General features: G+C 43.9%; 1 protein-coding gene across 1 annotated transcript in view; it reads right to left on the bottom strand.

Moving 5' to 3' along the window:
- The window catches only part of IMMP2L (inner mitochondrial membrane peptidase subunit 2), an 893,637-nt gene that overhangs the window by 842,205 nt on the left and 35,437 nt on the right, over positions 1–15,995 (bottom strand). Inside the window, exon 3 of the mRNA XM_038752433.1 lies at positions 10,260–10,363. Within this exon, the coding sequence (XP_038608361.1) occupies positions 10,260–10,363 (104 nt within the window). The remainder of the gene's footprint in view (positions 1–10,259; positions 10,364–15,995) is intronic.

Here is a 15,995-nt window from a genome sequence, read left to right as displayed (position 1 = left end):
AAATGTGAATTTTAATCACCATTTGACAGATGGGAAAACTGAGGCACAGATAAACTGAGCGACTTGCCCAAGGTCACAGGGCAGGCTAGTGGCAGAGTCAGGATTAGAACTCAGTATATGTGTAGAGAAGTAGGAAGGCCTGGTGGAAAGAACATGGGAAAGAACAAGAGGACTTGGGCTCTAATCCCGGTTTTGTTGTCTGCTATTTGACTTTGGACAAGTCACTTAACTTCTCTGTGCCTTAATTTCATTCATTCATTCAATTGTATTTATTGAGCACTTACTGTGTGCAGAGCACTGTACTAAACGCTTGGGAAGTACAATTTGGCAACATATAGAGACAGTCCCTACCCAACAACGGGCTCACAGTCTATAAGGGGGAGACAGACAACAAAACAAAACATGTGGACAGGTGTCAAGTCATCAGAATAAATAGAAATAAAGCTAGATGCACATCAACAAAATAAATAGAATAGTAAATATATACAAGTAAAACAGAGTAATAAATCTGTACAAACATATATACAGGTGCCGTAGGGAGGGGAAGGAGGTAGGGCGGGGGGGATGGGGAGGAGGAGAGGAAAAAGAGGGCTCACTCTGGGGCTCAACTGTAAAATAGGAATTGAATGCCTGTTCTCCCTTCTTCTTAGACTAGGAGCCCCATGTGGGACAGAGACTGTGTCCAATGTGATTAACCTGTATCTACCTCAGTGCTTAGAACAGTGCTTGACACATGCTTAAAAAATACCATCATCATTAAGAATAAGAATATGTACCGAAGTGTTGTGGTGGGGGAGGCTAAGCGTTTATTATGTGCCAGGCAATATTCTAAGCACTAGAGTAGATGCAAACAAATCAATTCGGATACAGTCACAGTCGGGCTCACTGTTGTAATCCCCGCTTTATAGATGAGGTAACTGAGGCACACAGAAGTGAAATAACTTGCCCAAGGTCACACGGTAGACAAGTGACAGAGCTGGGATTGGAACCCACATTCTTCTGATTCCTAAGCCCGTGCTCTATCCACTAGACAACCTGCTTCCCTATTTCACAAGACCATAAACGTGGCATTTTCCTCGATTCAACTCTCTCATCCCCCCCACATATTCACCAAATCCTGTCAGTTTTACCTTCACAACATTGTTAAAATCCACCCTTCACTCTCCATCCTAAAAGCAATCATGCTGATCAAAGCGCTTACTCTATCCCACCTTGACTCATGCATTTTGCCTCCTCCTCGCTGACCTCCCAGCCCCTCCTGTCTCTCCCCACACCATACTGACAATCCGCTGCCCGGATCGTTTCGCAAGAAAAACGTTCAATCCACATCTCCCCACTGCTCAAGAACCTCCAATGGCCGCCCATCCAACTCCGCAAACAGAAACTCTTTACCAATACTTTCCACTCCTCTAGCACCAATTTACTCACTGTGCCCCAATCTCCTCTATCTCGCCATGGACCCCTTTCCCACAACCTTTCCCTTTCCCTCCCCTTCCATATATGCCAGACCACCACTCTTTCCACCTTCAAAGCATTATTAAGGTCACATCTCCTCCAAGAGGTCTTCTCCAACTAAGCCCTTTTTCCCCGGCTTTCATTCATTTATTCAATTGTATTTATTGAGCACTTATTGTGTGCAGAGCACCGTACCAAGCGCTTGGGAAGTACAAGTCGACAACATATAGACAGTCCCCACCCAACAACGGGCTCACAGTCTAGAAGGGGGAGACAGACAACAAAACAAAACTTTACACTTGCTCTCCTTAATTCTATTTTTTCTGACGATTTTGACACGTGTCTACATGTTTTGTTTTGTTCTCTGTCTCCCCCTTCTAGACTGTGAGCCCGTCGTCAGGTAGGGACCATCTCTATATGTTGCCGACTTGTACTTTCCAAGCGCTTAGTACAGTGCTCTGCGCACAGTAAACACTCAATAAATACCACTGAATGAATGAATGCCTCGTTTCTATGCACTTGGATCTGTGACCTTTGGACATTTGATATTCACCCCACCCCTAACCCCATAGCACTTACATACATATCTTTAAATGATACATTTTAAATTATAGATTTATATTAACATCCACCTCTACCTCCAGATTGCAAGCTCACTAAGGGCAGGGAACGTGTCTGCTAATTATTGTGTATTGTACTTTCCCAAGCACTTAGTACAGTGCTCTGCACATTGAAGTGCTCAATAAATATCACTGATTGACTGATTACTCCAACTATCTGAAATGACCTTTGTCTGTTTATCCCATTAGAATGGAGGCTCCTGGAAGGCTGTGACAGTGTGTTTTATTTCTGTTGTACTTTCCCCCAAGTGCTTGGTAAAGTGTTTCAACATCAGTAGGCACTCAATAAAAATTGCTTTGATGGTGATGACAATGCTATCCCCTCATCAAGCAAGGCCAGTGAACCAGGATTAGGAGCCCCAGGGGACCATTAATCCCAGTCCAGGGGACTATTAATCCCCAAACATTTTCTTCACTAAGTGCTGGGTGTATAGAAGTATAGAAGGGACTGAAATGGACAGGAAGTGGGGGACCACTTCCATTATCGAATTCGCGTCCAGACCCGTCCCAGTGGGAGTATAAAGCAATTAGCTTTCTGTGTTTTCAGCTGCTTTTGCATTTAAGACCCTCTCGAAGCAAACGGAAACAGTCCGAGTTTTCATCCCATTTCATGACATTTACCTTCCACCCAACTTTCCAAACACTCCAGTTTTCAGCCCAGGCAGCTGGATTCTCTCAGCTCTCCGCAAACTTTCAAATCTAACCATTTTAATTTACTCTCTTCACAACTCCTTTGTGCCACCTCGGCACTTTCACACTCACAATCAACTGCTGCCGTTCTGTACACATCAACTAATGCTATTAAGTACTTTCTCATCCATATATCCATCTTTTCTATTCTCTTCTTCCTCCCATTTTGTGTCTATCTCTCCTGTTGGATGGTAAACTTCTTGGGGGTTGCCCTCAAGAAGGATTATGCCCTCTAATTCTATTATACTTTCCCAAGTGCTTAGTTCAGTTCTCTGCACAGAGTAACAATAAATTCTAACGACCAACAGATGAACCGAGTTCATGATGGAAAACTCAGAGCCGGAGGCTGACTTGGATTTGCAAAGCCCCCAGCTCATTCCCAGAACTTCATCTTGAAGGACTCCATCTCTATTCATCATCATCATCAATCGTATTTATTGAGTGCTTACTATTCCATCTCTAGCCCCACATTAATTTCAAATTCTTCCTCTGGGTGTGCTTTCCAGCTAATAGCACTACTAGAAATCAACTGAAAGAAGGAGCCCTGCTTGTAACAAGTTAGATTCCCATTCTCTCTTCATCTCCAATTTTGATGGTGTGAGAACCAATTTTGAGCTCAGAAAAGCTTCACTCTGGAGGATCCTTCCATCTCCCACATCCTGCCAAAATATTATAATATGTGTCCTCATGCCCAACACATATCTCCTTATGTGCCACGAGGACTTGTGTGTCCTGCCAACACCTTAAGCAGAACAGGTCCAAAACTGAACTCATCATCTTCCCTACCCAAATCCAGCCCTCCACTTAGCTCTCCTATTACTGACAACAAACACCACCATCCTCTCTATCTCAAGCCTGCGACCTGGTAGGGACCATCTCTGAATGTTGTCAACTTGTACTTCCCAAGCGCTTAGTACAGTGCTCTGCACACAGTAAGCGCTCAATAAATACAACTGAATGAATGAATGAATGAATGAATGTGTCCTTATGCCCAACACATATCTCCTCAGAAAACCCGGCCCAGCTCCAAAGTCTCCAGACACCTCTCATATCAGCCCGTTGTTGGGTAGGGACCATCTCTATATGTTGCCAACTTGTACTTTCCAAGTGCTTAGTACGGTGCTCTGCACACAGAAAGCACTCAATAAATACGACTGAATGAATGAATGAATGAATATCAGTAAGCAGAGCATTTTCCACCCCACAAGGAAATCACTGACTGAGCCTGAATAAAAACCCCAATAATTCATATGGTCAATAAAAACTGTTTTCCTGTCATTCATAAGGAAGACTGGATTACTGCACCAGCATCGCTTCTGATCTCCCAACCTCCAGTCTCTCCCCGCTTCAGTCTATACTTCCCTCTGCTGCCCGGATTATCTTTCTACAGAAACGCCCTAGGCATGTTACTCCCCTTCTCAAAAATCTCCAGTGGTTGCCTATGAACCTTCATCCAAAGCAAAAATTCCTCACTATTGGCTTCAAAGCTCTCCATCACCTCGCCCCCTCCTACCTCACCTCCCTTCTCTCCTTCTCCAGCCCAGCCCGCACCCTCCGCTCCTCTGCCACTAATCTCCTCACTGTGCCTCGTTCTCGCCTGTCCCACCATCGACCCCTGGCCCACGTCCTACTTCTGGCCTGGAATGCCCTCCCTCCGCACATCAGCCAAACTAGCTCTCTTCCTCCCTTCACCTCCTCCAGGAGGCCTTCCCAGACTGAGCCCCCCTTATCATCTCCTCCTCCTCCCCATCGCTCCCACTCCCTCCCTCTGCCCTCACCCCTTCCCCTCCCCACAGCACTTGTGTATATTTGTACATATTTATTATTCTATTTATTTTATTAATGTGCATATATCTATAATTCTATTTATTTATATTGATGCTATTGATGCCTATTTGTTTTGTTTTGTTATCCATCTCCCACCTTCTAGAATGTAAGCCTGTTGTTGGGTAGGGATTGTCTATTGCTGAATTGTACTTTCCGAGCACTTAGCACAATGCTCTGCACACAGAAAGCGCTCAATAAATACGACTGAATGAAAAGGACAGGCAGAGGGAATATAAGGAAAGCCTGATGGGGAGGAGGAGATAGATGCTTCCCATAAGCTTACTGAAAATCAACCCAGACCTAGGGAAAGCTAAGTCAGCAACCAACTGATCTCAAAACACTGAATTTCAATTGCTCAGTTTCTAATGATCTCATTTTCAGAACAGCACACGCCTGCTGGAAGAGGAGGCTTAGAAGACAAAACAAAACAAAAAAAAAATTGCCCAAATTAGCCGGTCTCCCTTGCTTAGCCAAGATTCACTCTCATTAAGGAAACTGTAGACCCACCCGCATAATCTGCTTGCACATCAATATTCTTCCCATTTGGAGGGAGACACCAGACCAAGCTAGATTTCTCCTCTTTTACTTCCAAAAACCTCGTAGGCCATTGTGTCACTTGGCTATTATGCACTTCCCAACACTACAGTGTTCTGCACCAAGTGGACACTCAATAAATGTTGCTATTGCTACAAGGTCTCTGCCAATGTCATCTGCTGCGCGAGTGCAAATATCTCTAACTCTGCTCTCTCTCAACTCCTACTTTATTCGGATCCATTCAAACTGGGAGAAAATAGGACACATTCTCCCGGCTTGGCGGGAGCCACCTATTTTCTATTCAGCCATTTCCCTGGGAATCTGAAAAATTTAGAAGGAGCAGGTTAAGTCACACAGCCTCTTGACTACAGGCCCTTTATGTGAAAGTCTGTCTAAAGTTCTTCCTCCAGTACGCTTTCTGCGTCTTAACAGGCTTCATGGCAAGTCAAAAACTCATAATATTTTTAAAAAAAGAGTACGGGTGAAAATGGTGAATACTTTGCATGGGGTCTAAATAGATTTACAAGCATGCTTCCAGCCGACCAGAAGCATGTCTTTAAACTGGTTAGGTTTAATTCAGACTTGAGGGCTGCTTACGCTGCTGGTTAAAGCTAGAGAGAGCCATTTGCAGTACGCACATCCGGGAGAGCATACCAGAGTGGTAGTTTGTTTTCCCCAAGAACAGAGCTATAAATCCTAAAGAAAGCCAATTGTGACTATAGAAGTGGGGGATGCTGGTAGGTGGGATTTAAGGAATTCCAATTCAGGCCTGAATCTGGAGGTGAAAGTAGAGGGATTTGGGGATGGATTGGTGATCAGGCAAGGGAATCTTCCCCTCCCCAAAGGAGAGGGCAGGGGACAAAGAGCTAGATGGAGAAAGACTATCATCTCCTCCTCCCCATCCCGCCCCACCCTACCTCCTTCCCCTCCCCACAGCACTTGTATGTATATTTGTACAGATTTATTACTCTATTTATTTTACTTGTACATATTTACTATTCCATTTATTTTGTTAATAATGTGCACCTAGCTTTAATTCTATTTGTTCTGACGATTTTGACACCTGTCTACATGTTTTATTTTGTTGTCTGTCTCCCCCTTCTAGATGGTGAGCCCCTTGTCGGGTAGGGACCGTCACTATATGTTGCCGACTTGTACTTCCCAAATGCTCTGCACACAGTAAGCACTCAACAAATATGATTGAATGAATGAATGAATGAATGATGTTGTCCGGCCCAACTTATCCTAGGGTGGCACACCTGTGGTCTCGCCCAGATGCCCCAGTTCCACTCCAAAGCTTCAGGGCGAAACCAGACACATGATTCCACAATGCCCATGCACAGAGCCAAGCTGAGGGACATATTCCATGGAGCCCAACCCAGGTACTTGGAGGTGCACTGGGATCTTTCACCATGGGAATACCAGAATCATCTCTTCCAGGAGGCCTTCCCAGATTGAGCCCCTTCCTTCCTCTCCCCTCGGTCCCCCTCTCCATCCCCTGCATCTTACCTCCTTCCCTTCCCCACAGCACCTGTATATATGTATATATGTTTGTACATATTTATTACTCTATTTATTTATTTATTTTACTTGTACCTATCTATTCTATTTATTTTATTTTGTTAGTATACTTGGTTTGTTCTCTGTCTCCCCCTTCTAGACTGTGAGCCCACTGTTGGGTAGGGACTGTCTCTATATGTTGCCAGCTTGTACTTCCCAAGAGCTTAGTACAGTGCTCTGCACACAGTAAGTGCTCAATAAATACAATTGATTGATTGATTGATCTCCTTAAGGATCTCCTGAGCAATCAAATCAATCGTACTTATTGAGCACTTATTGTGTACAGAGCACTGTACTAAGCTCCTGGGAGAGTACAATACAACAAAGATTTTTTTTGTTTGTTTGTTTTTAATAGCATTTATTAAGTGCTTACTATGTGCAAAGCACTGTTCTAAGCGCTGGGGAGGGTGCAAGGTGATCAGGTTGTCCCATGGGGGGCTCACAGTCTTAATCCCCATTTAACAGATGAGGCAACTGAGGCACAGAGAAGTTAAGTGACTTGCCCAAAGTCACACAGCTGGCAATTGGCGGAGCAGGGATTTGAACCCATGACCTCTGACTCCAAAGCCCGTGCTCTTTTCCACTGAGCCACGCTGCTGTTCCCTGACCACAGTGAGCTTACAGTCTAAGCAAATCAGTCCCCTACCCCTCAACTGCCTCTTGGCAACTTTCACCTGCCACTAACAGGTGACAACACTACATGTTGCCAACTTGTACTTCCCAAGCGCTTACTACAGTGCTCTGCACACAGTAAGTGCTCAATAAATACGACTGAATGAATGAACAGTGTTTCCTTCTTTTTGAAGGGGGAAAAAAAAGTTCTGATCTGAAGAGGTCAGTGAATTTTCTCAGAGAAAGCACTGTTTAATCCATGTTTAGAAAATAGGAGTCACATGGACAATACCAAAAGTTATCTATCTACTGCAGCTCAAATTACTTGCCACAGAAATGCAACACTCGATCGCATTTATTGAGTGCTTACTGTGTGCAGAGCATTGTACCAAGTGCTTGGGAGAGTATAATGTAACAGAGTTGGAAGACACATTCCCTGCCCACAATGAGCTTAGAGTCTAAAGAGAATTTGACATGTTGCTCTTTGAGTTTCCCCAAATTCAAGCTCCATGTTTCTAGATGCTACAGTGCCAGTGTTCAGCTAAAAGCCCAGGACAATGGAAACACCTACCCGGGGCCACCAGCAACTTGCTAGCCACCTTCCAACCAAATCTCTCTCATCTGTAGAAATGGAGAATAGGGAGAAATTGAATAATGGAACTCCACAGACTGACCCTGACCCTCATTCCCCTTTTGTTTCAACTTCCTCACCCGTGCTCCTGATGAGAAATACTCAGCTATAGCCCCAAACAGTTCCCCCCTTCTCCCATGCTGGCCCCTGAATCCAAAGAAACACCTTGCTGACAACCATAAGAACCATCCTCTGCCACTCAGGCAGGTACCTGACTTCTTGTGGCAGCCCTCAAACTAAATTCAAGCTAAATGAACACACCCTCCATCTTCGGCTGGCTCCTGCCCTAAAACAGCCACCACTGGCCCAGAAAAGGGGCCCTGGGCCACCCAAACAGTGGGTAAATGTAAACTGAGTAAAACAAACATTTTCACTATGAACAAGCAGGGGAATGAGCATGTTCTGTTTGGGGGCAAGTGGATACCAAACTTTCGGGAATGTAGGGAGAGTTTATGGGATGAGGTCTCAGGAAGGTCAGTAGCCTTCTGCCGCCAGTCTCAGCGGGTTTCCACAGGAGCTAACCTAAAGCCAAATACAAACTCATTGTGTCCCACTCCATTTCCCGAAAGAAGAAAATATGCATTTCTTCCAATGTACCTTCTGTGGGGAGGTGCAACAGATTGCAGGCTCATTAGATAGACAACCTAATTAGACTTAAGCAGTCATAATTTATTGCATCATGGCCAGATTTTAATGCAATGATCTTTACCTATTCCACCCATTATCCTACCTGTTTCTCCTACAGTTTCAGAAATAAAACCATATTTTCAGTATTTCCTTCCTCCCCTCGGGTAGTTCTTTTTAATTTCCCCTTTTTCTTAAATGCCTTGGATGGACCATTTGGCCCGTTTCTCAAGGGAAAACCCAGTACTGTTCTGCTAGATGAATATTGTGTGACCTCTTCCACACAGGTGGGTATCCTTTCCATCACCAGTTAAGTGAGGAAGTGACCTTGTCAGTCCAAAGACAAAAGAATAATGAGCTCTCGACAGGGTAGCCTTGCTGTGGAAGGCTGGTAAAAGGGAGATTCCAGAGAGAAAGGCAGAGTAACGACATGAGAATATTCCAGATAGCAGGACCGGGTGTTTTTAGAAATCCTCAGAGGCATGAAGTCCGCAATTCTGATCGTAAGCCAGGGTAAAACCCACTGATCTTCTATTTTTTCCATTAATTATCAACCAGATCAAATGAATCAGCTTTTAAATAAGTCTGGAGGGAACTGTTTCTGAGGAATCATGCTTGGGTACTGAGATTTCTACAGTATTTCTGCAGGAAGTCCGACCGACCCACGTGTACAGTTGCGAATAACGCACTGCTCTTATACAAAGTAATATGACCAATCACCTCTGCCAGAAGGCGCAGCAGTCCCTCTTCAAGAGTCTGAAAGATCAATTAGAAATTCCCTCACAAGGAAACTGTACCAAACTGGAGATTTTTACAAGTCCAGCAAGCCATCATAGTAATACTGCTCCATTAATTGCCACTTCAGTGGACAAGCTGGCATAACAGGGGAGGTGCATTAACACATTTGTATCCTGTAGTGAACAACAGAGCAAATTACCTTCCAGAGACAAATTCTGCTCCCTCTCCCTACTGTGCATTTTACATTCGAAACCGAAAACCTTAACCATAAACCAGCCAAGCGTGCGCTCTGAGTGTGTATTAGATCACCGTGTCAGTTTTCACTCTCTGACATTCCTTTTCTCCAGGAGGTTGGGAATGGAGTCCTTGCCCTCTGTCTCACATTTTCCACAGACAAACGCTGCCATCTCCTGGTCTCCGACACAGGACTCCGGCTTCGATCCACACGGTTTTTTTTCAACCAAGCTTCAGATTTATAGCTGTACTTTTTTTTAAATTATATTTTAGAAACAGAGTTTTCTTCTTACCTGACATTGCTGGTTCAACATGTCAGCAAAACATATGCACAGACAGAGGGCATCCATACGGATTATCAGCAAGCAATATACCTGGGAAAGCATTCCACATATTTCCCTTCCAAATGCATATATTTTCCACAATGCATAAATCCATACGTCTTGTACCAATATTACATGATTACTAATTTCCTATCAACATAGTTTTCTCTGTTGAGCAAAAATACCAAAATCCCCGGGTACCTCTCCTAGTTCAGAGGTATCGATCATGCTCTGCTGCTCGCAGAATTTTCTCACAATCTTTGGTTGATAAGCCACCCTATCAAAATTTTAATAGAGTCATTTAGCTTTCTAGCCAATTATCTTCCATAAACACTCTGTTAAACATGGAAAGCATTAAAGAATTACAATTGCCATGAATATAAAACATGAACATTTTGGAGTATTACTTACACCAATGACACTATGTCACCACGCTGAACTTCGTAATTCCGAATTTTCCAGTGGTTCAGAAGCACCACATCAGATGAATGGCTTCCCCCAGGATTCAGGGAAGGCTGAGGAAAAGGAGAGAAAAATATTTAGGCAACACATCCCCATCAGTTTCTCCGCTTTAGGGGAGTTACTCTTTAAACCTTAAACTAAAGCGCAATAAGTTCCCCAAACCTTCTAATGAGCTGCAATTCCAATTATTGTGGAATCACAGCAATTAGAGTGAGAAAAAACAAAAGTAGAGGAAACCACATTCAGTCTATTGAATTTGGCAAAGTCAGATATCTGTTCTTCCCAAGGCTCTCCAAATTAGGGAAGCAGGGGACAGGAGGGATGAGTGTGGGACAGAGAGCCTGGAGAGGGCTCCAGTAGATGGAAATCGGGGAAGTGGGAGGCAATCGGGTACCATTTAGCTGCTCTGGCCACACTTGAGTGGGCAGAACCAAATTCCACATCTCTCAAAAGAAAATGAGTAGTTGTCCAAATGAAATCAGTTATTGTCACCGTCAGTATTTCTTGATTACTTCTGTGTGCAGAAGCACTGCTCACCCTTTTCTGCAGAAATGACCTCTAATTATCCGACTTGGATAGAACATGATAGAAGAATTGGGGGACATGGTTACCGTAACAGCTGTGAATTAAGTTATTATGCATTGCAACTCTGATAGGAAGGCCGTTTTAAGAAGTTCAGTGGATTGTGTGCCCCCCCCCCCAGGTACTAGTTCTTCATTGTCATTGCAGTGGGAAACAACTGTAACTATTTACAACGTAATGCTTATTAGAAACAGGTTTTAAGCTATACAAATGAGTTTCCTGTGATGTGCTAATGATCATTGATAATTGTCAGGGAAACAAGTATAACAGTTCACTTCAAATCATAAACCTTGATGTAGCGTTTTCATCTTCCACAACCTTATTGAATTTCATCAAATGCGATAGAAACCTTAATTTTCAATTGTTTTCAAACCACCTTCCCCCTTCCCCCTTACTTCCCATTGCAGCAATTGCTAACCTAGTGCAATTTGTGAATAACCCAAGGTCTACAGGAATGGAAGTCAGTCATGGTTTAGTATGCTACTCAGATTGGCATAGTGGATGAGAGGGTTATTCATTCATTCATTCATTCAATCACATTTATTGAGTATTTACGGTGTGCAAAGCATTGTCCTAAGCATTGTACAAAGCACTGAACGCTTGGGAGAGTACAATATAACAATAAATAGACACTTTCCCTGCCCATAACAAGCTTACAGTCCAGAAGGGGAGATGGATTTTGGGCAAATTAGAGAAAATTAATCTATATACATACATATATATATATATATACATATATATATACTGATATATACTAATATATACTATATATATGTATAGTTTATATATTTACTCCTTGTGGGGAGACCTGGTGGAGAAACAGGAGTTTCTGTTGGATGAGGAGAAAAATGGGCAGCCATTGAAGGTTTTTGAAGAGGAGAACGACATGTTTGGAGCAGTGTTTTAGGAAGATAACTGGGCCATATGTAGCTTGAAGAACTGTGATGATTGTTTAAAATTATTTTAATGAATCATGGGGGAAAAGGTGGAATTCCTTTTTGTCTTTAAAATGAGTAAATATTAATGTATATTAGTGAAATATGAGACACTGTTTTTTGAGAAAGTATCACTGCTGAAGTTACAGGACTTGCTGGTAATATCTCTAGTAGTAGCAATAATATTTATTTAAAAAGTGCTTACTTTGTGCAGAGCACTATACTAATTCGTTCATTCCTTCAATCGCATTTATTGAGCACTTACTGTGTACAGAACACTGTACTAAGCACTTGGAAAGTACAATACAGCAATAAAGAGAGACAATCCCTGCCCACAGCAGGCTCACCATCTGGGGTGGGGTGGGAGAGAGACAGACATCAATAGAAGTAAACAGCCATCAATATAAATAAATAGAATAATATATACATACATATATATATATATATATATATATATATATATGTTGTGAGGCAGGGAGACTGGTGAAGAGCAAAGGGAGCAATTCATGGTGCTGCGGAAGGGAGAGAGAGGTTAACAAAAGTGGGGCTTAGTCTGGGAAGGCCTCTTGGAGGAGGTGCACCTTCAGTAGGGCTTTGAAGGGGGAAAGACTGATTTTCTGGTGGAAATTGAGAAGGGAAGGCATTCCAGGCCAGAAGCAGGACGTGGGCCAAGGGTCAGCAGTGAGACAGATGAGACCGAAACACAACGAAGTTAGCACAGGAGGAGTGGAGTATGCGGGCTGGGAGGTAGAAGGAGAGAAGCGAGGTGAGGTAGGAGGGGGCAAGGTGGTGGAGAGTTTTAAAGCCAACAGTGAGGAGCTTTTGTTTGATATGGAGGTGGATAGGCAACCACTACAGATTTTTGAGGAGGGGGGTAATAGGCCCTGAATATTTCTATAGAAAGATAATCTGGGCAGCGGAGTGAAGTATGGACTGAAGTGGGGAGAGGCAGGAGGTTGGAAGGTCAGAAAGGACGCTGATGCATTAATCCAGTCGGGATAGGATGAGTGACTGTACTAACGTGGTAGCGGCTTGGATGGAGAGGAAAGGGCAGATCTTGGCCAAGTTGAGAAGATGAGACTGACAGGACTTGGTGACGGACTGGATATGTGGGTTGAATGAAAGCTAAGTGCTACTGAGCACTGAGAGAGAATACACGGGTGGGAATTAGACATGGTCCCTTCCCTTGGAGGTGGGAGCTACAGCCTAAGAGTTTAAGGAGGGAGAAGGGACTGGAGACACATCAGGAGTGATAAAACGTGAAAACACAACCCAAACGAGTGCACAAAATAGGCTCAGAGTCTCCGCAGAGATGGAAGAGTCCAGGAGCACGTTGGAGCGGCTTTTGTCCCCGGCCAGATGCCTCCAAAGCATGCTTGGAGGAGAGACTCTCAATGGTGGGAGGTAAGGGGGCAGTTACCACAGAGCTTTTTTCTGAGGAGATAGAGGAATCCAAAGAGACTCTACTAGTATTTCCCCAAAGGTTAACACAACACTCATCTAACAGTGATGAGCAGGTAAACTCATGCAAAGTTAGAAAACAGAAGGGTATTGAGGAAAGCCCTCCAATACCCAGCTAGATTGTAAGATCCTGAACAAGGATCATGTCCGGTCACTCTATTATTCTCTGCACACAGTAAGGAAGCGCGGTGTGGGCAGGGATTGTCTCTCCTTACTGCTGAATTGTACTTTCCAAGCGCTTAGTACAGTGCTCTGCACACAGTAAGCGCTCAATAAATACGATTGAATGAATGAATAAACTAAACTAAAACAGAGATATAAGCCAGAGTTAGCATGCCAAAGCAGGCAGCAAACATTCTACGAGAGTATTTTGGTTTGATGTGAATGGTTTGGACCCAGTTTGGGGATTGTCCCTCTCCTCCTTCCTCAGAAAAGAACTTTTGATTTACTGTGGAACCAAAAGAAGGTCAAGTCTTACTGTCAAGGCCAAGCTGGGTTTCTAAAAACAAGAAAATTTAGCCAAGAGCTAATCCAAGGACAAAGTTTTCCATCACGGAAAAAAACAAAGGCGTGAAAAGGTATACTGTACTCGTATAAAGTGTTCCTTTGAGAACCTTCAGTGTCATAACAATCGATACAACAGAGGGGTCCCCTTTCAGGAAAGACAATTCACTGCTTAAGGGAAAGCTAAGGCTTTGCCTTTGTCAGGCTGAGGAAAAGCATTTAATGTCTCATCCAGATGAGCTGTTGTTCCGCTGATCACAAATAGAGCATTCTGCTTCATTTCCACTTGTACTCCAGGCTAATTCCAACAGGATGGAAAGGAACAGAAATTGTTCCTTTCTCTTTTTTGAGGATTTTCAGGCACTGATTTCTGCAACAAATACCTCCGAGTACTAAAAGTGAACCATTCTAAACTAAGGCTCTCCCCAGGAGAAAACCTAAGATGAAGCACGCCTAATTTCAGCGATGGAATCCAGAAAAGAATCAGTCAGCACAGCATTCAAATGTGGGAGCGTTGCCCCCTGCTTATCTTTCTCAGAACGGCAATTTCTTTTTCAGAAATAGCCAGATGTATCTTTTAAAATCAAAGGAGCATTTTAAGTCAAAGAAAGGGAACAGAACACAAACTGCCACAGTCGTATCTGACAAAAGAATCTTATATTTATCCCTCCTCATTGTTAGCGATAATACATTGTACTGCCATGAAGGAAAATGAACTCTCACGCGGGTTCAACTGAAAACCCTAGCAGAGCAGCCAGACTCATATTATGTGCCTTGGCCAACTGAGGGTCCGGGAGCACCACCAGGGACTCCGAATAAAGCCGAAAGAACCAACGGCCTGGCAAATTTCAAAGCTTTGACTTATATGCAAGGTCAGCCCTTATGCGCTCTCAGTGTTGGGATATTTGCACACGATTCGAACACGCCTATGCTTGCATTGATTTCATGCATCCACACTTCTTCAGCCACGGGGTGTTTTCTGAATGAGTCCCATTTTTTTCTCCTCAGGGCCCACGGGAAGTGGAAATATGAAACTGTGAATAGCCTCTCTGGAGTTCTGTTTCTTATTATACGCCTTCGATGGTTCCAGCTGGATTGTAGCTGCTGTGAAATCACAATGGATGCTCACGAGCAGGGAAATCTTTATATATTCTTCTGTGGCTCAATTCCCAAACAATTCCAAATCCAATTCTCAGATATTGTTTTAAGGCCAAAAAGCTTTTTTTTTCCTTTGCAACAAGTACAAGACCATGTCAAAACCAGTCTCCCACGCAGGCTGCTATTCTCACAAGCACTACTCGGCCACTTTTAAGGAGTGGTTCAAGCTCCGGCCACGAATTTGGCTTGTCACTCCACATCTACGAGGGATGATATGTTTCTCCTATAGGTCCCGTTTCCTGTTAGGGCTCTACCGCTGCTCATGCTGTGCTGCCTCTTCTAAATTACAGTTCCTAAAGACTCCCACACCACACCACTGTTGCCTTGGCCCGAGAAGCGGGTAGAGGAGAATGCCAGGGAGCAAAAGGCGGCAGTGGGGACCTAGAGGTTGTAGTGTGTACAGTGCTTCGTTCACACAAATCCCTCGGTTGGAAAAAAGTGTGATCTCCTGTCGCCCGTCCGGAGGCTGGTATACCAGATAGCATGGCCAGGTATGCCACCCATTGGCCTGCCATCCAACAGTGGGCACCTTGAGAATGCTGGCTCAGTGGAACAATGAATAACGATGACCGGAATCCCACATGGCGATTTCAGCTTGAGGTGCTGGTGACTCTTCAGAACAACATCTCTTCTTCCTCTTCTGACTCATCCCCCCTTTTCTGTGCCGCCTCCTTCGATAGGATGTATTTCAATCTACTCCACTTCGGAGTGAAATCTCACAGTTCCTCTTAGAGATACTCAACGATCCTTTTAGTATATACCTGCGCTCGGTAATACTCCCAGTCCTAAGCAGGGACACTCACTCCCAGCCCCTCTGTGGACACCCATCTGGATGGTTCCACATCCTTACACTCACAGATACCCCTCTCTCTCAATGATGGACATGTGAACCCTCAGAACCAGATTGCCATGGGGTGGACCGTGGATCTTTGAAAACTTCCTATATCAATAAGTACAATTGAATGAATCAATCAATCAATCAATATCCTCTCCCACTTCTCCAGGGAGGTCACCTCTATCTGTTTTGCCCCTACCGTGGGTGGGG

This window comes from Tachyglossus aculeatus, chromosome 10, assembly GCF_015852505.1.
Source record: "Tachyglossus aculeatus isolate mTacAcu1 chromosome 10, mTacAcu1.pri, whole genome shotgun sequence".
Lineage (NCBI taxonomy): Eukaryota > Metazoa > Chordata > Mammalia > Monotremata > Tachyglossidae > Tachyglossus > Tachyglossus aculeatus.
Note: the sequence above shows the minus strand (reverse complement) of the source record. Positions and strands in the feature narration are given on the sequence as shown.